The sequence below is a fragment of the Brachycentrus maculatus genome, unplaced genomic scaffold, assembly GCF_059751285.1.
Source record: "Brachycentrus maculatus isolate JH-2025_06_01 unplaced genomic scaffold, ASM5975128v1 h1tg000120l, whole genome shotgun sequence".
NCBI classification, from domain to species: domain Eukaryota; kingdom Metazoa; phylum Arthropoda; class Insecta; order Trichoptera; family Brachycentridae; genus Brachycentrus; species Brachycentrus maculatus.
The window spans coordinates 259,211-285,678 of NW_028280873.1; the positions used below are offsets into that span (position 1 = coordinate 259,211).

Below are 26,468 nucleotides of genomic sequence, written 5' to 3' on the forward strand. Positions count from 1 at the left end.
TTTGAAAGACAGTCTTAGAGATGGTATCCAAAGAAGTATAAAAAGTTTGAAAGGTTTAAGAAAGTAAAGAATGATAAAGTTTTGGACTACTTACGAAACGAGAAGAGTTATCGTTACGGACGGTCTTGGCGTTACCGAACGCTTCAAGCACAGGGTTGGTTTGCACGACCTGATCTTCAAGATTGCCCTTCTTCACGTTGGGGTCTTCCTTCTTGGTGGAGGCGCCGACGGTGGCGAAGTACGCAATTACCTTCTTCGTGTTCTCAGTCTTACCGGCACCAGACTCTCCACTGTGGGCAAAGGAGAATACATGTTATCGAAAAGCACTTCAAGTCTCGGCTCGTCATTTGGCTAACTCTGCCAATCTTCATTTTGTGTGGTCAAATCTCATTTGCCCATTAAAAACTACAAGAAAAACAATTATAAAGTACTCAATCGTCTAAAAATTGCCTAACAACGAGAAAAAAACACATTACGGAGAAAGTGTACGATCTAGACTCGTCATTTCGTTAACTATGACAATCTTCATTTATGTGATTGAATCTCGTTTTGCCCATCAAAAATCATAAGGAAAACAATTATCAAGTACTTCATCGTGTAACAATGTTCTAACGATGAAAAAAATCATACGGAAAAAATATGTGACCAAACGTATCAACTCGTCATTTTGTCGATTCTGCCAATCTTTTTTTGTGTGGTGATTTCTCGTTTTTCTAATCAAAAACCATAAATAAAAAAAACAGTTATCAAGTGCTTGATCGTCTAAAAACTATCTAATAACGAATCAAAACTAACATAATGGACGTTTGATCACCTTAATGTGATCAAATGACCCGTCTCGTCATTTTGGAAATAATACAGATTTATTTGATGCAATTATTTCTCGTTTTATTCATTATATCCAATTTGTAGTTATTCTCTGATTAATGCGTAAAAATTATATTGATAAAAGCAATTTCATAAATAAAACAAATCATCTACATTTTAAACGCGAAAGCTTATTTCATGAAAATTATTTAAATAAATTCAATAATTGTGGTTGTCAATAATGATTATTATAAAAGAAATACGTCTTAGATTAAAATACCAGATCATTATTAGAGCACCTTACAGTCAATTGTACGACAGAAAGACCCAATCTAAAATCCCTATCTTCCATTTTTCATTTAAATTACGACCCATTTCGATCAGTTATTTGAACAGTGTAGACTTTAAACGATTATACAAGTAAACTACAATTTTAAATTTACCACATATTTTTTTATAGAAAATAAACGCGCTCAGCATCTTCTTTTGTCTTTCTCGGACGTCATCGGACGTCAATGAAAATAAAAGTTTAAATCCGTTGTGAAAAATATTGAAAAGTACCCTAACCGATTGAAATAAACATTTCTCGAATTTCTTTCCAACTGATGGCAACTACCCAACTGCGCACCAATGCCTATTCGTTTGGGGTACAGAAAATTCTTTGGCAATAATATGATATTGAGGTTTTACGTAACTGTTTTTGAAAATAACTTTATTACGTTAATGCATTTGGATATAAATACTCGTAGTTTACTAAAAATAAACAAGGCTTTGTATTTTTTCGTTTTGATTTTCTACACTAATTTGAACATTAAATCCATACTTGCATTATACAATTATGTACGAGTATAATGCAGCATGGATTCCGACTCCTGATCTGACCACTTTTAAGTTTTTTTTAAATACTTGATTATGCCAAGTCAATTCGGTCTTCCCCTGCTTCTATTTCGAATAACATTCACCTCGTATACTTGTTTTATTGTTGTTTATAATTTTTTTTCTGTTATAAAATGTCGTCACCCTTATTCTTTATTATAACATATATTGTGGTGTGTCCCTAGTTTCATACAAATTGTCTTTGACTTGAGCTTTGATCTTTCTCTCTTCCTTTTTTCATCCCTCCCGTCCCTCTTTCAGATATTTTCTCAAGCTTATAATTGGAAAATTTTGTAACTGAAATAGTTCAAGTATTTTGTGTATCTCATTTTATATGAACGACTTGATTTATGTAACTATTTTGTAAAATTCCCAAATAAAAAAATATAAACATACAGTTAACACTATTGAAATTTAGTTCATCGTTCTAGCGTTCGTATGGAGTAGGCTTGATTTTAGAATTATGATTTGAAAAAAAAGATAAAAACTAAAGTAAACAAGACTGAAATTTAGTTCCTTGTTCTAGCGTTCGTATCGGGTAGTTTTTATATCGTAGTCATACAGGAGAAAGTGACCAACTGCATTTTTTTACAAAAATGTGATTATTGACTATTTGATATCTTACTAGCTTAATTATGTCCTGAAAAAAAACCCCAAAGGATTTTAAATATGGAAGTATAATATATTGACTTGTTAAAAATGACTAACTGTGTTGACGTTTATTTTCTTGCCAAGCAAGAGTGACTTAAATGGCCCTCCTGAACATTTTACGTTTTGTTAGTTGGTCACTTTCTCCTTTACGACTACGATATTAGAAGTTTATGGTTGTTTGCGGTACTCACGTAATCAACATAGACTGGTTCTCGTGGTTGGTGAGCATGTTGACGTAGGCTCCGTCAGAGATGGCGAAGATGTGGGGAGGCACTTCGGAACGCCTCTTGCCTCTGTACAGCTTGGCGCAGCGCAGCGTGTACACGGGGAACCTCTTGTAGGGGTTGATGGCGACGCAGAAAAGGCCGGAGTAGGTCTGCACCACAAACAGGTTCATGAGAAAATCGATATTATTGTACCGGTGTTATTTTGGACAACGTTTCAAACGGACGAATTAACTCGCGCATAAGGCAACGTTTCAAATAAGCCCGCTAACTCGCTATTTAGATAATTTGCCAACGTTATGGGCATATTTTTAAACGGGAAAACTTTGTCCACCTCCGTGGTGTAATGGTTAGCGTGTTTAGCTACCGTGCCGGAGGTCCCGGGTTCGATTCCCAGGTGGGGTTGAAAATAAACATTAGTGATTTTACACTGTAATATTTATTCAATATTACCCTGGCCTGGTTCCTGAAGCGGAGGGCTGATTACCTTGCCTTCATGTGTTAACGATCAAGATAACACTGCTTTTATATATGATCCAGTGCCGTATGCACTTTGGGTGCGGATGAGGGTTAGAGAGAAGAACATTGAACACTCTCCTTATCATTCGTCGTTCTCTTTGTGTAATACCACTTAAAAACTCTACTTTACGTATACAGGTTTCGGAATAACCATTCTATTGTCAAGTCAACTGTAGACTACAGATGACCTGATGATGGAATGATTCTTCGAAAACCGTTGGTCGTGAAGTAGTTTTTATGTGGAATTACACACAGTGAACGATGAATTGATAGTTATATTACCATACCACAAAGAAAACAATGCTTTTAATATACAAAATAGAATTACTTTTTATTATAATATTAGAAATTCACTAGAACGTGTATTATAAATACGGCTTGATTTATCATGGTTGCATTTTTTTTTAACAAATAACGAGATGTAAAGATGTTTTTACATACATTTTTTGATCAAATTCAAAGGATCAAAAACATTTACACCAAATGTGAAAATTGTTGACTATTTTAATTATCAACAATTCTTAATCGCAAATTAAATGTTAGGAGCTTTCGATAAAAACTCCACTTGCCCTTTTAATTAAAAAAAAATTAATGCTGTTACTGAATTTTAATATGTTGATATAATTACGAAACTTTATTAACAAATCTTTTAAAAACATCATGCCAAAAAATAACCATTATTTCATGTCTCACGTACTAAAATCAATCATCCAAGTTAAAATCCACCATTAATTAGATTCAAAATGACACATTTCGTTATTTATATTTTTATTGATATCTGTTTTGTTTACGAATATTGATTGTGGTGATCCAATCAATGGTGGATTATAACTTAATCACAAAAACCACATCATTTTTTCCCAAAATCAGCAGTCTGTGCTTATTCAGGATACTAATGTGCAAAGGCAAATAGCCGCAACTTAAACACAGTAGTTTTGAGATAAATGACTTTAAAGTTAACTTAAAGTGATGCTTTTTGCCAAAACATATATCAAATTAATACAATTTTGCGGCCATTTGGATAATGAATATTTTGGTAAAGGAAAGAGATAGAGTAAAATCTGTGATTGTATATGAAAGAGGCTAGTTATAGCTTTGAGCCGTGTTTCGCCAAACAGCCGCAACTTGAGTTTCGGCTAGTTGCCTTTACACATAAGGATACAGAAAATGAGCCATTTCTAAGACTATAAAGCTAAGACAGATAATAAAAAATACAAAAAAATTCATGAAAACGAGGGTATTGCATTAATTGTACTTTCCCGTTTAATCCTGAAAAATGAAAATAAAACGGCAACCTATTTTTCATGTCGTTTTCTCCATTAATTTGTTTCGTTATTATTTGAGACAAATTTCGTAGATTTAAAATTCAATTCATGGTAAACGGAAGAAAATAACATAAAATATGAGGTTGTCATATGCACAAGTCGATAAAAAGAAAACACCATAAAACGGAGCACAGCGCCTGTCCATGGGGCGATGTTTCAGTTCTGTGGAACCCTTAGAGTCCGCTGTTAATAGCTTGTTCAGCGATTACTAAAGCGGGGGGCTATTAGTAGAAGGAAGGTGAAAGAGTATGGTTAATTCTATGGGATAATTATGAGGAAAAGAAAGTGCGTAAAATTTGGATAAAGCCAATCGAAGTGATGTTATATAATAGTAAAGAAAGTTTTAATTAATAAAAAGATTTAAATCTGCTTCTTCTTATTGCAGGTAAGTATTATAGATCGGAATGCCAAATTATGATTCAGCCAAGATGAGTGTTCATTTATTTTCATTACAAAATTATATCAGAATAGCATGCTGCGGTGTATCGTGCCAATGTTCGCTTTATTTTTATCTCGTTTCGATTACAAATATCGGCGCTATTCGAAGCGCAGCATTTATTGACGATCATTTAACGAGTGACCGATCAAAAGGTTATTTTAAAATAGATCTTATTAGATGGGGGATTTTTTTTAGCCAGGAGCTCGCATAATTAGCTAATTTTAGATCTGTCATACATGACTTGCGTCAGTATTCTGTGTATATACTAGAGCTTTCTGAGGCGAGCGGAAATTGGATTTGCTTGAAATATAGTAGAAAAGAAAGTTCAAGATGAATTTCATGCAAAATTGATGATACTGGTGGATAGTACTAGTTTTTGATCGATTGTTTTCTAAATATGGTGGATGCAGGTGGAGTTTGTTGGTTTTGGGGAGGTTTCGCAATCACGGCACAGGGCAACACAAAGCTGCAAGCAAGCGACGCGCTGCGGCGGGCGCGGACTTACGTAGATGAGCTTATGGTAGTATCTCTGCTTCAAGTTATGTAAGACGGAAGCGTCGTTCAAGTATGTCAAGTTGGACATGTCCTCGCATTTCTCGTACTTGGGGGGGTTGACTTGACCAACCAGATCCTTCTTGAAATCCTTGGTCTAGGGGACGGAAAAATGGTAACGTTTAAAGTAACCTCTATCGGAATGGGACTTACATAGATCAGTTTGTGGTAATACCGCTGCTTGAGATTGTGCAGAACGGCTGCCTCGTTCAGGTACGTGAGGTCGGCCATGTCTTCGACTTTTTCGAATTTCGGTGGGTTCACTTGGCCCAATAGCTCCTTCTTGAAGGTCTTTTCCTGCTCATACATAGTAACAATTGTTTTTTATACTCATTCATCTCTACATCCATGCTTCCCTTGTTTCTTTCGTGCCCTGTGTGAATGTATAAAAACAAATCAAGTATCTTGCAACTTATCCCTGTGTATAATTTGTACAACTCTTTGCTTATTTTTTTCTTAGAAAAATATTTGTAGCAAACACAATAATTTGTATCAATCGACTTTAACTGGATTGCTAATATCATATAGTCTATTTTCCTATCAAATTCCAATATACACGACCTAATTATTATTTTTATTGACAAATAATTTAGTATCAAATTCTATTGTATATATCGACCTTATCAATTTGTATGATCAATAAAAAGATCAATTCTCTAACTGGACCGATTATACCATCGATTATAGTTTCCTATCAGATTCTATAGTATATCTACCTCACCATTCTTTATAGAATCATTGAAAATTAAAAATATTTGTTTCCGGTACATTTTAACTAAATTTTATATCTCACAACTATTTAAACAAATAGAAATTCTCTATCTCTTAATTCAAGCATTTTTATAATATTTATTTTTTCTATATCACAATTTTTCTCAAATTTACGATATTTTTTTTGTTCAGCTTTTAACATGGTCGCATAAGAAATTTATTAGAAAGAAATATATAATAAATATTCGGCTAGCTTGCAAACTTGTGTATCATTCATTTATTATTTTAAAAATGTCTTTTTACGTGATTCTCATTTACATATTCCTATCACAAAGTACTGTTACAAATCATTTTCTGGGAATCCAGAAGAGAACTATTGTATATTTTACTCATGAAATTTACTGTCAAGATGCAAGCAATCAGACTATGAATACAGAATCAGGTTCAGATTTACGGAACGAATTGTATGCGTAAACCATGGCTCTACCATTTATAATTATTTAATTTTAATTAAATATTTATTGATTGGCTTGTTCATTGCTCGTTAATCGGTGCTCTTAATAGAGATAGCCAGCAATGTAAAAAAAATCGTTATAATTATGCAATTAAAAAATCAACTTAGAATAATAATGATTTAAATTAAAATTTAAGTTTCTGACTAGTTTCTTATTAATCTATCTGTCGATATTCTAAAATTTGTTTATGTAATTCGATAGATTTTCCTTCATTTAAAATTAAATTCACGAATTCTAATAAATGTTTCGATGCGCCAAAATGTAACTTCAAAACGTTTATGTTTTGTACTGACATTTCTTTTGTACTGCGCTTTATAGAATAAAATAACAACTATGTATTTTTTATTACATGAATTTGATTTGACTACCAACCGGGTTTTGTCGTAACCGACATCTGGTTATGACGAAACCCGGTTAATGGTCAAATAAAATGAATGTTTAAAAATTACATTGTAATATTATATTGAGAAATAAATTTATGACATTTATGACATTATTCAAGGTTTAATTTATAAGGGTTTAATTTAGTCATAAATTAAGCCCTGAAGAGGGCAACAGGTTGTTGCCGTAACTAGTTGCTTAATAAAAATGTGAGTGGATCAAAACACAAAGTCTTTTTATTTCTCAAAATAATATATCAATATGATCCACAAAGTGAATGCTTTCAATATTCAAAACACAATTACATAGTTGTTATTTTGTTCTCGAAACGTTTAGTAAGGCGTGTACCTAACGTCGCGATGGGGACGCCTATCATGTCCCTAGATATATATAATTGAGGTCTACCAATGAATCTGAATGTTCGCTTGTATCTGTCTTCGTTTTCTTACCTCTCCTCCCGGCAGGTTGACGGTGACGAGGTCTCCCTTGGTGGCCTTGATCTCGCCCTGAAGGTAGCCCTCCTTCTCGTCGGGCACCCAGCAAGCCTTCTTGCCATCGTAGGGCTTGCTCTGGTCGATACGCTTCTGCTCGAGCGACACGAACAGGTAGGGGGTCGGGTCGGGGTCATCGCCCTCCTGTTTCACGACCTTCGGCATGTTGGGACGGACGAAAGTGCGGGGCTATTGAGACACGAGAAACAGCCCTGGAGCCTTCCTGGAAACAAAAACAGCAATATATATAGCAAACGTTACACACAATGCAAAACACAGCATCAAACCCACAGGTCGTCGGCTCAGAGTGACTTGTTTTAAGCTAACAGATTATGTATGTCCGCCTCCATAGTATAATGGTCAGCACGCTTGGCTACCATTCTGGAGGTCCCGGGTTCGATTCCCAGGGAGGGGGGGATTCAAATAAATATAAGTGATTTTTTCACACTAATATTTATTCAATATATACCCTGACTGATACATGAATCGGAGGGCTAATCACCTTTCCTTCATGTGTTAACGATCAAGATAACACTTTATTTATATGATGCAATGCCCTATGCACCATTGGGGTGCGGATAAGGGTTCGAAGAAGAAGAAGATTATGTATGAAGAATGAGCGACATTACTGATACATGAAAAATAAAATGGACTCGGAATAAGTGAGAAATTGGTAGGAAATATAAAAAAAACAGCAACGGCTTTGGTTTTCAAATTTGCTCAACTCACTCATACTAGCTTTTATATGCTAATTTTCAAGAGTTTTCTCAGGTAAATTAGCAGTATCTAATGTAAGAAGATTCTCTTATATCAACCCCCTTTTAAAATAATATTTATGACGTATTATGATTTGTTGGAAAAATAAAGTAATGTGACATTTTTAGCTTCGGTTTCAAAATTTGGCGGAATGAATTTGACTCTTTGACACTCTAAGCCCACGATATGTCATTCGGCAATAAAATTGAGCGACTCAAAGTTGTATAGAACTCATTTAAATGAGAAACTTAATAGTTGAATCAACGTCAGCTGTTTTTTTGCGTCAATATTATTATATTTATATTTGTTACAATGATTTCGCTTTCTAAAGAAAAGTTTGAAAAAAAAATATCTTAGAATTTAAAAATTTATTACGCAGAAAAATGTTGACTTCATTATTTTGGATATTTACTATCAAGATATGTTACTTTATAATCGCTCTCTTTTATTATCTAATATATTTTACTTAAAACACATGTTTTTACATATTTTGAGAATGTGATTAGTTAAAAACTGGATTAGTGGTTACTAAATTACAGTAACTTAAATGATAAAGATATTTTTTTGATCAATGATGAACAACTTTTATCAAAATAATAAAAGTTTAAAAGTGATTAACAGATAAGCGGTATCACTAATGATATAATATCCACAAGTATCGAAAAAACTTAAAATTTATTAAATATTGGTAACTTATTCTATTTTATTTGATTATAAATTAATTTCGCGCTTATAATTCTGGCGATTTAGAAAAATGTGTCGAAAATATTCGATGAAAAATTGTTTAAAGCTCCTGTTAAATATTCTTGAAGTTTGATATGAAAAAAACAGTGCTTAGTTGCTGTTCTTCTAAAAATATGATTCTGATAACGGCTGATGCACTTGAAATATGCAACATACAACTACTTGGCAAGGATGACGTTGATTCTAAATTTGGTTCCGCACTAACACATTTTTTTTCATAATTTACCGAATTGATGATTGATTATAATATATTTAATTATTAGAATGTTAAAACTTTCGATTGTTGAACGCACTGCCGGATGAAATTAGTTAATTTGGCCGTAATGAATGGTAAATCATTTTAAAGGGTACTCCAGATAATATCTATAATTATTAGAATGTTGAAACTTTCAATCGTTGAACGCACTATTTGTTATTTGGCCGTAATGAATGGAGAATAATTTGAAAGGGTACTAGAGATAATGTCTACAATTATTACAATGTTGAGACTTTCAATTGTTGAACGCACTATTAGTTAATTTGGCCGTAATGAATTGTGAATAATTTGGAAGGGCACTACAGATTATATCTATAATTATTAGAATGTTGAAACTTTCAATTGTTGAACGCACTAGAAATTAGTTGATTTGGCCGTAATGAATGGTGAATAATTTGGAAGGGTACTACAGATAATATCTACAATTATTAGAATGTTGAAACTTTCAACCGTTGAACGCACTATTAGTTAATTTGGCCGTAATGAATGGTAAATAATTTGGAAGGGCACTAGAGATAAAATCTACAATCATTAGAATGATGAAATTTTCAATTGTTGAACGCACTGTAAATTAGTTAATTTGGCCGTAATGAATGGTGAATAATTTAGAAGGGCACTAGAGATATCCGATCGCGGGATTAGCACAGTTAGCGGAAAAGCGCACGAAGCGGTGGAATAATAATAGTCCGGAGTGGATACAGACTTGAGGAAACACCGCGCGCCTGTTGGTTCGACTTCACAATGGCTATAATACGAGAAGCGTGGAATTAGCTGTCCGCTCGGGGCCTATTTGTGTCCGGCGCGGGAAGGGTGCCAAGTTGCCGATGGAAACCTTATATGCCGGTCGGATTCTTCGCCGAGGAAAGCTTCGGAATTGGGCAACGATCTCGCGAGCTTTACCTGCTTCTGCCGATTCTATAACAATCCATCCGGCGTATTGTGTAATTTTCATGCGACGTTTTTCTCCTAATCTAATTCAAATACCGATCTTGAAATGATTTATCGATCTAATTTGGTGATTTTCAAAAATATATTAATAATAAAAAAAATCGTAACATAAAAATGCAATTTAACGCGTTCATGCCCAAAACTCTGTTTCAAGCTGCATGATATTTTTCTCATGTAATTTTAGTTTTTTTTTCTGCGAAAAGCAACCACCAAATACCTCGTTTTGTTATTATTTATGATTGTTTTATAAATGATGGACTTTTTTTTAGAATTTTCAGCTTTTCAAAGTGAATTACAGTTTGACGTAAGTGGGCAGAATCACGGATCCGGCAATGTTCCACCTCGCCCGAATTTATTTCTAGTGTGCTTCGCGAACTATTTCTGGACTCTGCCGCCTCTGGACTGGCCAAAGCTCCGCCTATTATCTGACCATAACAGTTAACGTTCAAAACAACCGCGTTCGCTCTTTATTACGCTACATGCGAGACGGACTAATTCATTCAACACTCGTCGCGGCGCTTGGAAGCGGTGGTATGTGTAACTGATTGTGTAACTTGTTGTTGAAATTTAATTGTGTTTTCACATTCTAAGTGCATCAAGAGATGATTAACTATTTGACTTTTGAAAGAAACAACTAAAAACATAACCCCTAGGTTTGTCAGACTTCAATATGATCCAGTATATTGATCTTATTGTCACTGCTTAAAAGCAATCTCAAAAATGTTTAGTGTTTTTGTAATTGTATGCTCCGTCCACAATCAACTTTCTTTTAAATGCACTATCTTCTGAAGTGTTGAAATTGAAAACTGCAAGTTATAAAATGTGCACTTGTGAGCGCATCACTGTTGAACTTTTCAACTTTAAACATGTTTGATTGTTTGATAATTTGAACTCTCGAGCACAACAGGTAACTAGCACAGATAAAGAAAAGTGTAATCGAGTGAAAATGCAATGAGTAGGTGACAAGTCAGTCCACACACGACCGCTTCCTCGGCCGATGCACGTAACAGGGGGATGCACAGATAACGAAACGTCAGGCGAGCGGATCCATTCAGAAGTCGCTGGTATTCGGGGTTAATGCACACACTATCAGCCGGCACATCCGCGCCGGCCGCCCTATTACGCAGCAGGGCGGGGGCGGTCCTCGCGGCGGCGCAATAGGGGTGCGGGCGCGGATATCCCGGCTCACTGGTACACACGGTTAATCCTGAGGACACTCGCGGCGGTTAGGTGGTGGCAGTTTACTTACGTTCGAAAGCCGTTCTGATCGGCGCGCCAGCGCGGGGTACATTTATATACTCGGGAACGTGATCCGGCCGGCGGAGTGGGGGCGGCGCGGGCCAATGGGCGGCCGGGGATGGGGGCTCCCTTTTTAGGCGGAGATGCGATGGCGACACCCGAGAGCGCGGGGCAGCGCGCCGCACTTTCCCAGGTTCCGGCGGCTTTTCCGGACTCTATTTTACACCAAATATCCCCTGGCGCCGTTTTCTGATATATTCGCATTCGTATTGTTTAGACACTTGCGACCATATGTACATACGTTTTCTGGACACACATACTTCAGCAATTTATCTTATTTTCACAACTATTTAACATGCGCACATTTTTTGTTAGACATCCATATAGCATTTATGCAAATCGAACATCAATTTTTTTTATTTTTTAGTAAAAGTTTTTAGTGAAAAACACTATTTCTTAAAATCAATTGTGAAACGTGTTCGATGCATTCCGCATCATTTACAAACACCGTTAGATGATTTCACACGTTTTTTGCTTGCCATCCATATATGTAGCATATATGCAAATCAAACATTAATTTTTCGCTTTTAATTTAATTATTACCTAGTTAATACCATTATTTTTTCAAAATCTATTATGACACATGTTTCAATGCATTCCAATGATTCGGAATACATCGAAACAGGTGTCACACAATATATTTATAAAAAAAGTGATATCTACTAAATTTTAATTAAAAATGAATAGATTTTATCACAAAGTGACTGCCGAATAAATTGATGAAATTAAATTTTCGACTAACGTACATAATAGCTGTAGTAAATATTTTTTATATTTCGGAGAAATAAAATACTTTGTTTTTTGATCCAATTATATTTTTACTAAAAACCTTCAGGTTTTGTTTTATGTCATAAAACAAACCCTGAAGAGGGCAACAGGTTGTTGCCGAAACTAGTTAGTTTTCAATTAAAATGTGAGTGGATCAAAAAACAAAGTATTTTATTTATCCAAAATATATTACAATGATCCACAAAGTTAATGCTTTCAATATTCAAAATGTTGGTAAATATTTTTATCAGTGCATTTGAAAGAAAACGCTGAAAGTATGTAGAAATAATATATGTCAAAATAGCCACATTGGTTTGAATAAATGCTCGGCGGCCACGTGCGATTCGGTTGGCATTTTCTCAGATAAAAAATCTTGTATTTGATTTATAGTACAACATTAAAATTATACCAAGTGGCGAATAGAATCCAGTTTTCCAGTTATAAATTCGAGGAAATTCAAAATTATCCGGGAATGTAAAAAAGCTCGCTTCAGTCGATTGCATTGCGTGGTTTGAAAGCATAACTTTTTTTTTAATTTTCATGCGACGTATGGAAATGCGACATAATTATTTTGAATCTTTCTTTTTTTTAGCCCTGCCCGCGTTTAGTGGTAGTAATAGCGTTACTTTGATGCAATTTTGTCTTTTCAAACTGAATTTAATTTTTTTAATAAATATTTTATTACAAATTTTAGAAAATGGATGGAAAAGGATTTATTCACCCTCTTATAATGTCAGGAAACAGACATGCTACATTTTAATAACCTTTTTAGAACCTCAAGAAACAATGCAAATTACGAGTGCATGTATGCATCTCCAAGTGGCTTAGATATTGCTGCTGTTATCATTCTGGTACTTTTTTCAACAGTACTCATCTTTTAAAGTACCAACTCTATTTTAATTGTTCACTTTTTAAAACTTTTTAAAGTGCTCTATACCCTTTCCCATGTAGCAGTAGCATATTTATCCTGAGCTCCTTCACTCACGTTATCTGTATCTCGTCAAATATATTCCACACCTTTATCTAAACATATGGAGTGCTGGGCTGATGACCTCGTCTATATATGTATATTGAACGATCGAGTTAAAACCGCGTCAATTAAATGCAGTACCCTTTGCACCATCTGGGCGCGGATCAGGGTCAAAGAAGAAGAAAAATAAGAATTTTATGTTTTTAGATTTTTTAGCAACATTGCCATTGTATGCTTCAACAAAGGTAATATAATTTTTTAACAATGTGGCTGTAAAATTTACATTGAAATTACTTTGAAAATAAACCGTGAATCAATATTTATCGGCGTTCTTCTTACTTCTCGCGATTATTTATACACCAAAAGGATGTTTGCCTATTTCAATGTTTCCGTAAATAAACTGAAAATTTATTTGGTATACAAACTACTCATTATATTATGGAATATATAAAAATACGTTACTGCTACTGTCTACTGAAATTGTTATAATGTAATATGAATATATATTTAATTACATATAAATTTATTTATTTATTTATTCTAAAACCAACAGAATATTTACAACAAAAACATAACAAAATACTACATTTAAAAAATTCAATCTTAATTCTAATTACAGGTTTTCACTTAAACATAATATTTAATGTTGTGTACATAAGTATAACTATGGTATATAATATTATAACTTACATTTCTTAATCAAATATGTTTGTACGTACTTACATACATTATACGCTTTTCAACAAAGTTATTGATTTCATTAATTAGTTTAAAAATATTATTTTATTGGTACAAGCGATCCCGCACTGCTGGTACTTTCAAATACTTCTAGATGAAGTTTTGAAAATCAGCATTTTTCATCATTAAAAATATGCATCCACCTCCGTGGTGTAGTAGTTAGCATATTAGGCTACCATACTGGAGGTCACGCATTCGATTTACAGGAGGGGCCAATATAAATGTGTGTTTTTTCACCTAATATTTAGCTAATATCTAAAAAAAACAAAACCAAAAACAACATAATATAAAAAACCACTTATATTTAGCTTAACCTCCCTGAAAATCGAACCTGGGACCTCCAGCACGATAGCTATACGCGCTTACCACCGCTACGGAGGCGGACAACATAGAGCGGATAATTCATTCCATTTTCCTGAATTTGAAAAATATATATTTACTTTTTCAATAATTTTCCAAGTTTCAAGGTTTCCTGCCCTAATATGCGCTTGATCAAAGAGCAAATCCATCTGAAATTCTAAATCAACAAATTTCCCATCAGTACAGAAGAATTTATAAATATTAAATCATTCAACTTAAAAGATTTTTTGTACTTCATACAAACAACTGTTTTATTCAATTGAAAATCAATTCTAAGCTTATGTAACAGAATGATTGATGATCATATTATGAAAAAAATAACTTTATTGAAAAGTTTTATTTTCTTTCAATACTTGTTACACTGCTGACAATTCGTCGGCAGTTCTCGTCAGAACTTCGGGACGCGGATCTGACTTGGGAGGATGCAAGGGAGCTGGCAGCCGACAGAAAAGCCTGGAGACAGTTTGTGGACTACATATGCTCCACCTAGGGAGCGGATATGGTTATATATATATATATATATATATATATATATATATATATATATATATATATATATATATATATATATATATATATATATATATATATATATATATATATATATATATATATACTTGTTACATTTTTTATAAAATTGCATTTTATTTTATTTATTTATTTCATAGAAACAGACATTTTTTACTATATGTATTACGGCTGTTTAGGCATGGCCTGTATTATTTAGCCGAAATACTTGCATGTTAATGCAACTTTTTTTTATTAAATGTTTTTTATTATTATTAGATTATATACATTACATACAATATATGCAATAACAATTTACAGTATAAAGGTTTTACAATCAAATAATTACACCTGGACTTTAATTAATTCACTTTCTACCTTATCCCTTCCAACGAGAAGCAACCATCGACGGACACTGTTCTTAAAGACATGATCACTACTTTAATTTTTAATGGTTACGGGCAGCAAATTAAATATCTTTGTATTTTTGATTCATTTATCACTTATCAGCTCTACTGACTGAAGGCTAAAGTTCCTTGTATATTTTTCAGGACTTTAAGGCTTAGATATAATTAGTCAATTTATAATGCGCTCGGTCGCGTTCACGTGTCTTCATGCAGCATAAGATGCATGAATGTAGAAAGGACGAAGAATGTTTGCAAACACAGGATGGTGTGGCGTTCTATTATCTGGTCACTGGTTAAATGAAATTAACAGGAAAAAAAAAACAATATAGTTGTTATATAAAAAAAATCTTGATGTTACTAATATATTCGGTAATTTTTTGACATCTCATCAAAGATGAAGAAGAATATGGAAGTCTGGACATTTACGGGGCTGACGACCGTCATAGGCTGGTTTAAGTGATCACTTTACACACGTGTAACATTCACCAATTCTACCCATTATTGACAACCACACTACTCAAATTCTTGGATGTTCTATGTATATATATGAACCAATTTTGTAACATTATTCTTGAATCACAAGAACTTCACTAGAGACATCTATTGGTGAGATGAAAAAAAGCTTTATATTGAGCAGAAACTCTTTATTAGTATGTGAGGTCCGAATCCTGGATTTAATCACACACATGAAAAACGCCAGAAAACATCATTTTCATTTGTATTATTTAAGCTTTAGGCTTCATTTTTATTATTTAAGCTTATAATTAGACCAGATAATTTACTTACAACATTTTGAGTGTGTCCAAATACTTGTTCACAAAATCTGGATTATCTCCGATTACTATTAATATGAAAATAACTCCTGTAATTGGAGATAATCCTGATTTGTGAACAAGTATTTGGACACACTCAAAATGTTGTAAATATATTAGGTAGTCACGTTGTGGTAAAATCTATCCATTTTTAATTTAAGTTTTACTTAGTAAATACCGCTATTTATTTATATCTATTGTGACACGTGTTTAGATGCATTCCTCATCTTTTCAAATACCTTGTTTAAAAAAATCTTGATTTAAAAAATGCGTTTTAATTTCAAGGTATGTTCACGCGACCTTACATTAACTCGCAGTCTAGAAGACTGTATGTGTGTGTATATAAATAATCGCGAGATTACTATCACCGGTCCCACCTACGAACTAGCATAATCGTGTGTAAGAATTTACCTGCAGTATTTTATTTGAATACCTCACCCCCACGACTTTATGAATGGCCCCACGTCATGTTTGACGATGTTTATTCATCCGACATCTTCATCAGAAGCTCCGCGGTCAGGCGTCGTATTGAACAACATAGGGACTTGAACCGAAATTCATCTAGTTTATTATTTACGTTTTCTGTGATCCTGTCGTAAGTTTGACTTCGTGAACAAAAGCTTTACTAAGTGGGCTAAGAAAAATAGTATGATACTTAATCTTTTTATAATTGTATTCTCAATATTATTAATATTATGATAAATATTTTTATTAATATTATGATTAATTTGCATGCTGTGGTAGTGATTGTCCCTTACAAAGAGACGGGTACGTCTCGAAACCGGTAGACATAAAATTCTCGATGAGTGGTTTTATACTAATATTATTAACATTTTTGTAAAAAAAAAGTTCACTAATTGATTCGGCAGTCGCTTTGTGATAAAATCTATCCCTTTTTAATTTAAGTTTTACTTAGTAAATACCACTTTTTCTTAAATTCTATTGTGACATGTGTTTCGATGCATTCCGCATCATTTTAAACATAATACGGTGCTTGAAAATGATGGGGAATACAATAACAGATACTTAAAGCCTAAGAAAAACCGTTATCCTTAGATCTCCTGAAATTATGATTTTTCTATGTGCTTTGCTGGTACTCAAATTTTTCATTACGGTGCATTACGCATCATTGCATTACGGTGTTAGAAAATGATGCGGAATGCATCGAAACACGTGTCACAGTAGATTGAAATAGCGGTAAAAAAATATATTACGGTCTGACATTTATACAAAAATTAAAATTTGAAAAAAAAGATTTTATTAATGTACTATATTACACAAAGTGAACGATTAATGATGAGGAGAGTATTATATTATTATACCACAAGATTAAAAACGCTTTTAATTTTTTAAATAAACAGATATACTTATTTATTTTATTTTTTATTATTTAATTAATATTATATTTTTTTAATTTTTAATTATTTTATTTTTATTATTTAATTAATAATAAAAATGAAAATGGTATTTTCTGGCGTTTCTCATGTGTGTGTTTATAATCCAGGATTCGGACCTCACATACTAATATAAGAGTTTCTGCTTTATAAAAAGCTTCATTACATCTCACCAATAGATGTCTCTAGTGAAGTTCTAGTGATTCAAGAACAAGGTTTCTAAATTGGTTCATATATACAGAACTTCCAAGAATTTGAGTAGTGTGGTTGTCGTTGTGTAATGGGTAGAATTGGTGAATGTTACACGTGTGTAAAGTGATCACTTAAACCAACCTATGACGGTCGTCAGCCCCGTAAATGCCCAGACTTCCATATTCTTCTTCATCTTTGATGAGATGTCAAAAAATAACGTAGAAATATTTGTTTTTATTATTTTCACAAATATTTCAATTTCATACTTTTTCTGCAAGCTTAAGCGGCTCATTATTATAAATAGGTATCAAATTGTGGTAGAGTGCGTTCGAACCAAAACTCTGACTTAAGAGTCTGCGATACTAAACACGGGACCACAACGCGACACAAAGTATGCAAAATAAATTATTTTTTATTCATTAACGAGCTGTTTCGAATAAATTCTTATGCTACACTAGCAGTACCAGGCCACGGATGTGGCTCAGTCTAGTCAAATCGAAAAGAAAGAAAATATGAATTTCGGGACTCCTGTATAAGACGCCCCGTGGTGAGGCTGTCTTGTTAAATAATATACTAGCCGGAAGATGAAAGTGCATGGGATTGACGTACTGCATGCCAGACATGACTGCTAACAGGAGATACCATGCATCATTCTGAGTTGCACTCGCCTTATCTCTAGTACGTATGCCAACAGATATGTATCAAGATGTTCCCAATCCTATGCGGTTACGGAGAATCCTCGTGATCTCACAGATTGACATTTTCTTCCAAAACCTATCCGGGCAGGGATTCCACGCGGAAGTTACCGATTAAACTACAACGTTTACAAAATTTTAACGTAACTTCAGATTTTTATTTAATTTAATGACTTTGCCGTTTTAATGTAGATTCTTACTCCCAGGAAGTTATAATAGTTACCGATTTTTTAAAAAATTGTTAATGTTATCTACATTTCTTCTACTTCTAACCCGCATCCGTCCAGGGTAACATTAAATGAATATTAGAGTGTAAAATCACTAATATTTATTTCCCCCCCCCCACCCCCTGGCAATCGAACCCGGGACCTCCAGCACGGTAGCTAAACACGAAACAGACTTTCGAATGGAACCCCAGCCCAGAGATAAGCCTACGTCATTTACGATAAAAACCTGGTCGCGTGTCAAATAGATTTTATTTTATAATTAAAATGCATTTTATTTTATAATTAAAATGCAACTTTGTTTTAGAATCACTATGAATATTTTTTTATAACTTAATTATAATGTCTACTGGTTTCGATGCAAACCGCTTTTTATCAAGACTTATCAGTCTTGATAAAGAAGCGGTTAGCTTCGATTGGTGTTTCGTTATCCCCCATTTTACTAATGTCATAAATCAATCAACCAAAATATATGTTTTGACCGTTAAATTTTTAGAAAAATACCGATCATCCATTCACCCAACGATTTAAGACGAATATGCAAAAGGCCAAAATATGATTTTGTGTGTTTTTTTAATATCTTGGTCATATTTGGTTTCTCTGTTTTTTTCCTTTGCCTCTTGTTTGACTGATTTTTTACATGATCATCCTAAAAAAACTGTTCGTATAAATAATCGACAGCATGTATAATAATAAATAATAAAACCCTTATCCGCACCCCAATGGTGCATAGGGCACTGTATCATATTAACGCAGTGTTATCTTGATCGTTTACACATGAAGGAAAGGTGATTAGCCCTCCGCTTCAGGTACCAGTCCATGGTAATATTGAATAAATATTACAGTGAAAAAATCACTTTTATTTATTTTACCCCCCTTGGGAATCGAACCCGGGACCTCCAGAACGGTAGCCGAGCGTGCTGACCATTACACTACGGAGGCGGACTAAGGCACTACGGATTTTTTTTAAATTTTATTTTTACATTAATTTTATTACTTTAATATCAATCCTTTTTTACTCGCACCGGATCTGACAGCGTACAGTTATGAGTTTGCCATTTTGAATGAGTAAAAATATATAGCGCGTTACACATAGAATATGAAAATAACTTAAACCCTGTGAGTGGATACCTAGCGTAGGAGATCTTAAGATGATTGTGAAACAATGATATAATGATTAAAGAAAACACTTGTTTTTTACCACTTGAGTTTTATTAAAGACTACATGTTTCAGAAGTTAAACTTCCATCATTCAGGTCTGTATAATAACAGTTATGTAGTTATTATACAGACCTGTATGATGGAAGTTTAACTTCTTAAACATGTAGTCTTTAATAAAACTCAAGTGGTAAAAAACAAGTGTTTTCTTTAATCATTGTAACATGTCTTACCACAAAGTTAATGCCGAAACAATAAATAAAACAATGATATTATGAATTCATTTATTAAAGATTCAAAATTTATCAATATCAAAAATAATTTAATCACTTAAATGGTCATTGATACGTTGCGAGACCGCGTAACAAACACTGATATCCGGAACATGTGTACGACGGAAGAAATCGTGAGGTGGAGACGACAACGAAGGCGATGCTGGAATGAGCAGTAAACAGAATGTCAGAAGACAGACTTCCACGTATCGCCCTTCAAGGAAACCCTGAAGGACGCAGACCCCCAGGCAGACCTCCGAAAAGGTAGAAAGACAGCTGGGAGTCAACATCCCTAGAGCGACAGGCGGAGGCACAGACAGACTCTTAGGATCTATAAAAAGAAGAACAACTTAAATCGTTTGCTACAAAAATCGCAACGTACCAATAGCGAGTAATCTTGCATTTTTTACAGATCTGAATGTATTTTTTGGGCGTGTCGATGTACTAAAATAGAATTTCATAATATCTGACAAATTTTGATCTCCCGTTATTTCTGAGATACGCGTTGGCAACATTATAACTAATAAAAATGCGTATCTTATTACACGTTCGAAATATTTTTGATCTTTGAATTATTGTAAATCGCCACATAAGTCAGAAGGTACAAATCAAACGTACCCAGGTCCATTTTAAGACACAAACCAAAGTATTTAGTAAACTTAACTTATTTTTTCTTCTAAATATGTTACTTACTTTATACTTTTTCTTTTCTCCCATAAATAAAAGTATTATATTATCGTTGTTGTCGGGTTGTGGTCCCGTGATTAGCGTTGTGCCTCTACCACAATTTGATACCTATTTCTTATAATGAGCCGCTAAGGCTCACAGAAATTGAAGTATTTTATAAATAATCAAAACAAAAATATTTATATTTTATTTAAAATATATTAATAATAGTAAAGTCTACATTCTTATAGAGTAATCGGATGGGGAGGGTCTATAATTATCATATTTAGCCTTTAAAAATCGTACAAAAACCTATTTTAAAATTTTTACTTTATAAACATCCAACAATTATTTCAGGAAGCTGAATTTTTGGAGCTACGAGAATCTTTTGACAGTAGTATCTTAAATTCGCCAACATTATTTCCCAAAAAATTAATAGCGTCATTAATTGATTTGGCAGTCACTTTGTGATAATGTGAGTATATGCATTCATTTTTTAAAATTATGTTTTACTTGATAAATACCACTTTTTCTTAAAATCTATAATGACACCTCGGCTGTCCAAATTTAAAACACAGTAAGGGACATTTTTTGTAATACGTTTTTTTTTGCATATTTGGACTAAGTAGAATCTACTTAGTCCAAAAATGCAAAAAAAAGTACTACAAAAAAAATGTCCCTTACCGTGTTTTGAGTTTGGACAGCCGACCTGTAACGATGCATACCGCATCATTTTCAAACGCCGCGCGCCGTATTGCGTAATAATTATGCAAAGTTTCACTCACACTATGTCGGTAGGAACTACTCTTGGTTGTTTAAATTCTATAAGATTTTCTTAGTGTTCTTAGTTATGATTGTAAGCACACTTTAAAGGTAAATAAACTCACCAAAAATAATAAATATGTCATGAGTTATGTACTTACGATTATCCTCGGCCATGCTGAAAGACAACCGAAGTCGCTCACTCCTTTCATGAACGTCATAAATCAAAAAACTTGAATTTTCAGGAGAACGTTTTTAATGTTTAAAAATACAATACAATGTATTGAAAATAAATATCAAGCCACTTATTGAACTTTTTACTGTGCAACAGATCTTTTTAGGTAAAACCTGAAGGTTTTTTCTTCATTCGAAAAATATGAAGTATATTTTACAAAATAATTAAACAACCCCTTTTCTTCAAAATCCAAAAACAACACTTTCTGCCCTGTAGCGGGTAAATATTAAGTTTAAAATGTGGCTCTTTTGCTGGGATATAGTACATTTTCTGGGCATTCCGAAAACATTTTCAACTGAAAATTGTCGATTTTTGATTTATGACGTTCTTGAAAGGAGTGAGCGAAGTGTGTTATGATAGAAACGTGTGAATCTGCTCCACGTTCGATTTGCTTAATGTCCTTGTTTTTATTAAAATTCATACTAAGATCAAATGGATTCAAATTTATTTGTTATATTAATTTTCTTTTGAATTGTATGTTTTCCTCTAGATTATTTTTAGTCTGTTGTATTTATATTTCCTCTCTTAATATGCCGATGATTGTCAGAAATGAAGACTCTAAGAAGTATATCAGGCAAGAGTCTTCGAGATAGAATAAGAAACGCCAGGATCAGGGAAATATGCGAGATCGACGATGTCGTCTGGTGGGGAAGGCAACGAAGGAGACAATGGTATGCGCATGTGAGGAGAATGGAACCATCCAGACTTCCTCACATCGCACTGTACGGCTAACTCCATAGTAGACGACTCCCGGGCAGACCACCTAACAGATGGATCGACAGCTGGGAATCGACATCGCAGGAGGCTAATCCCTCTTAAAAACAGGCCACAAGACCTATACCAAGAAGAAGAATAATAATTTATTTATTTTAACTGCAGACAGTTGGTAGAATTCCATATTGAATTGTTGGGTAATAAATCCAAAATAAAACAAGGTTTGTTGGATTGAATTCTACATTTATTTATGTTTATGTTAATACGTTTCGTCTTCTTAGGACATTATCAAACACTGACTAAAAATATTTACAAAATGTCCTTTTATGTACTCCTAGACCTAATGATAGCAATTATTGTTAGTATATAAGGATATTTTGTAAATATTTTTAGTCAGTGTTTGATTATTTCCTAAGAAGACGAAACGTGTCTCGAATTAACATGTACATAAATAAATGTAGAATTCAATCCAACGAAGAAAAATATGCAAATGATAGTTTAACTTCCGTATTTGAATTGTAGGTATTAATTAACTTTCTCGTAGCAATGCTGGGTCGATATTTGAGATTTTGAGGATCTTTGTACTATAGACCCATATCACAATAGGATTAAATTTATTGATCATATATTGGTTCAGCTTCTACGCTTCTGTATGAAAAAAATACGTATTATAAGAAAAGTTTTATTTCGTTTACCAGTGGTGTGCGTTCTACATAGGCACACAAGCAGTTTATTTTTTAAATTCGCAATGCCTTGATTATCTTCCAGTGACAAAAAATGTATTCTTGCATGAAGGTAGTCAGTCATCTATGGATATTTCATTTATACACTTATTGACATTCAGGTATAGTTCTATATTTTTTCTTAAATTATTGTAATTTTGTCCACTCTCTTCGATGAATCTATCTTAAATTTCGTATGCTTATATTTGTGCTTTTAATACTTTAAAAATCTTTTTTCAAAGTCATTTTAATTTTAATTAAGAATTCATAAAGTGGGAAAAAAGGATCGTAGATTCGAAAATCCTGCTCAAAATTATAAACACCATCTGCGGTCCGACGTTTGCCTACACGCAGGCGCAGGCTTCTCAACGTAAACATACATCCATCGTTGACAATTGATGATAAACCCAATTTGGTACTTAACATATTCAAAATAAATATTTGATATAGTAACGAATAAAGTGTACATACATTTTTACATACATATATTAAACTGTCTTTTTTAATCAAATATTTCTTTAAAAATGTCGGATTTGACTACTTTTTTATACAGAATTACTGAGTTCAACCTTATCTTTGTAAAGAAATACTGGGTTCAATTAAATATTTTTTCTCGGGCCTGAGTGTTCATCCTAAATAAATCAGGTTTATTTTTTGTTTATGTATGTTATGTTTTATATTTTAATTGATAAAAATGACCCGTATTATTATTTTGGGCCTTTAAAATGCACAAGAGGTGTGAGTTATATCGGAATTTTAAATTCAAGCTAATTTGGGAATGGTCGAATCGGCTCGCGTCCATAAAAACTTTAAACACTGTTATGACACATTTTAAGTATTTGTCACCAAGCCATTATTCTTTCGCGACTGGACACAATAAACAAATAATATTTTATAATTAAAAATGCAAAAATAGCGTACCGTCGGGTAAAATTTCGTTACTTACATGAAGTTTATTATTATTTTGATTTAATTCTTGTTTTAAATTGTCCGCCTCCGTGGTGTAGTAGAAACCGCGTTTGGCTACCATGCCGGAGGTCCCAGGATCGATTCACAGGAAGGTAAAAAAATATTGTTTTTTTTTACTCTAATATTTATTAAATCTTCTCTGGAATTGTACGTGATTCGTAGGGCTGATCACCTTTCTTAATGTATTTAACGATCAAGTTAATACTACTTCTATACAATTCAATCCCGTATGCACCGAGTTATAAGGGTTAGAAAAAATATAAACATATTTGTAAATAGCTATAATATCATTTTTCTTCAAACCCTCATCCGCAACCGATGGTGAATAGGGCACCCATCATGTAAACGCAGTGTTATTTTGATCATTTATACATGAACGAAAGGTGATTAGCGATCCGCTTCAGGTACCAGTCCAGGGTAATATTGAATAAATATTAGTGTGAAAAAAATAACTTATATTTATGTAACCTTGGGAATCGAACCCGGGACCTACCGCGCGGTATCCGAGCGTGCTGACCATTGCACTACGGCCAAATGGAAAAGACACCCAGGCCTGATTCTTATTATTGCGGAAGGCATGTGTGAAGGCAAAAACTACAGAGAACGACTCCGTTTATATGGACCAAATTATCTCCGACATGCGTTATAGCTGGTACGCCGAGTCGAAGAGACGAGTGAAGGATAAAGTCGGGTGGAGAGTGACCATGAATGAAGCAAACCAACTATTAATCCATGATGAAGATCTACTCTCAACATGCTGATAAATATTTTTTTATTATTTATTGAAGTGTATGCAGTTCCTCTTTTATTAGTATACGCGTACTAAAGTGGAGCTACCTACTGAAGCTGCTGGTATTGTTTGATATTGAGTTCGAGTGACCAATGCCAAAACATCACAGAAGAATGTGTTCTCGAGTCTATTCTGAAAGAAGCTAGTGCCAACCTGACGGCAAGGGATTGTGTTCTCTATGGAGTGGCGCGAAAATGCATTATGACGTTTGAAATGGCGGGAAGATGATACGTTCTGGCGGCAAATTATGGCGTCGCGCTCGCGTATAGCAACCGAGGTGACGGGATTCTAGTATCGAATGCCGCTTGTAATAATTATTCTTGGCAAAGTAATGCCGAACGCTGAACTTAGACTATACTGAGCAGCTTTTGTTAGTACGTTTGCCTACCTCAGACTTGACTTATTACAGATGTAGGTGTGGTATTCGCAGGTGTCAGTGACTCACGGAAGCTTTAAATATTTACCCGACGTTGCGATGTTTAGGTTTACTGAAACATTTCTTGACGTAGCTGTGATGTGTATGTTAGTTTAAGATGTAGTTTATAGGGTAATGGATTGTATTACAAATTCGCAAAATATGCACGTAGAATACCTCACCGTATGTATTTATTATTTGGATTGGAATGCTGAGTAAGAGAGAAACATTCTTCCAAATGTATCTCTCTTATAAACTATGTAATCCTGGTATCAATCCTGAGGTATGGAAGTGAAGCATGGATTTGGCAAAAGAAGGGTGAAAGTAGATTGAGTGCAGTCGAAATACGATCTCTCAGACAAATGTGTGGGAAAACAATATAAAATATTAAAAATATATTATTGATATACAGATGATAGTTCGAACGGTGAAATATGCAAAGAATACAAGCCCGAGATAAAACTCATCGAATAAATTAAGAAAGGTGTGTTGAAATGATTTGGATGGGTGAGAAAAGAACGTTAAAACGAATTCTTGTGGCAAATGTATAAATGTTACAAAAGGAGCAGAAGAAGACCGAGGAAAATTTATCTTGTTAAGTTTTGATCTAATTGTTCCTATAGCCTTAGAATAACCGGTATTGAACTCTACTTTTACCGGTTTACCGATTTACCGACCTACCGGTTTATCGGTAACGCGATTTTGCTTACCCTAGTTGGCAATCCCTAGCATAGAAAAGCTGTCTTGAGTAAAACAACGAAACGGAAATATTCACATTTCAAAATTAGTCATTAGGGTATGCCTACACACATTTTTTTATAAGGAATGTTGCCAGTTGTCAAAAAAGAAAATCCCGTGACATAATTTCGATACAGTCACACCCGTCAGTCCCAGTACATTTTGTGATATTAGATGAAATATATTTAATATTCTCAATATTATTAATATTTAAAGCATTTTCTTTGTGCTTAGTCATTTTTACTTATTTATTTTTTTACAAAAATGTTAATAAAATTAGTATATAACCACTCACCGTGGTTATATACTAATTTTATTAACATTTTTGTAAAAAAATAAATAAGTAAAAATGACTAACCACAAAGAAAATGCTTAAAATATTAATAATATTGAGAATATTATAATGGCGAGTACGGCCTTAAAAGCAAATCATTATAAAAAAACTAACAAAAAAATATAGAATCAC

The 26,468-nt window shown here is 33.6% G+C and overlaps 1 protein-coding gene and 1 long non-coding RNA gene across 51 annotated transcripts in view; one reads left to right on the forward strand and one right to left on the reverse strand.

Annotated features, from left to right (window-relative positions):
- Positions 1-11,461, reverse strand: part of Mhc (myosin heavy chain) — a 37,253-nt gene extending 25,792 nt beyond the window's left edge. For 28 of the 50 annotated variants that reach the window (XM_088259838.1, XM_088259826.1, XM_088259814.1 and 25 more), the window contains exons 1-5: positions 9,951-9,990; positions 7,450-7,714; positions 5,347-5,490; positions 2,526-2,710; positions 95-290 (exon numbers count right to left, since the gene is read on the reverse strand). In XM_088259838.1, coding sequence (XP_088115964.1) covers positions 95-290; positions 2,526-2,710; positions 5,347-5,490; positions 7,450-7,656 — 732 coding nt within the window. In that variant the 5' untranslated portion in view covers positions 7,657-7,714; positions 9,951-9,990. Of the gene's footprint in view, positions 1-94; positions 291-2,525; positions 2,711-5,346; positions 5,491-5,546; positions 5,718-7,449; positions 7,715-9,812; positions 9,991-10,491; positions 10,689-11,175 lie in introns of those variants that run through there. The other 22 variants (XM_088259819.1, XM_088259834.1, XM_088259801.1 and 19 more) reach the window with 6 other exon arrangements.
- The window catches only part of LOC148309591 (uncharacterized), a 155,000-nt gene that overhangs the window by 27,713 nt on the left and 100,819 nt on the right, over positions 1-26,468 (forward strand). The gene's annotated exons all lie outside the window — the stretch shown is intronic.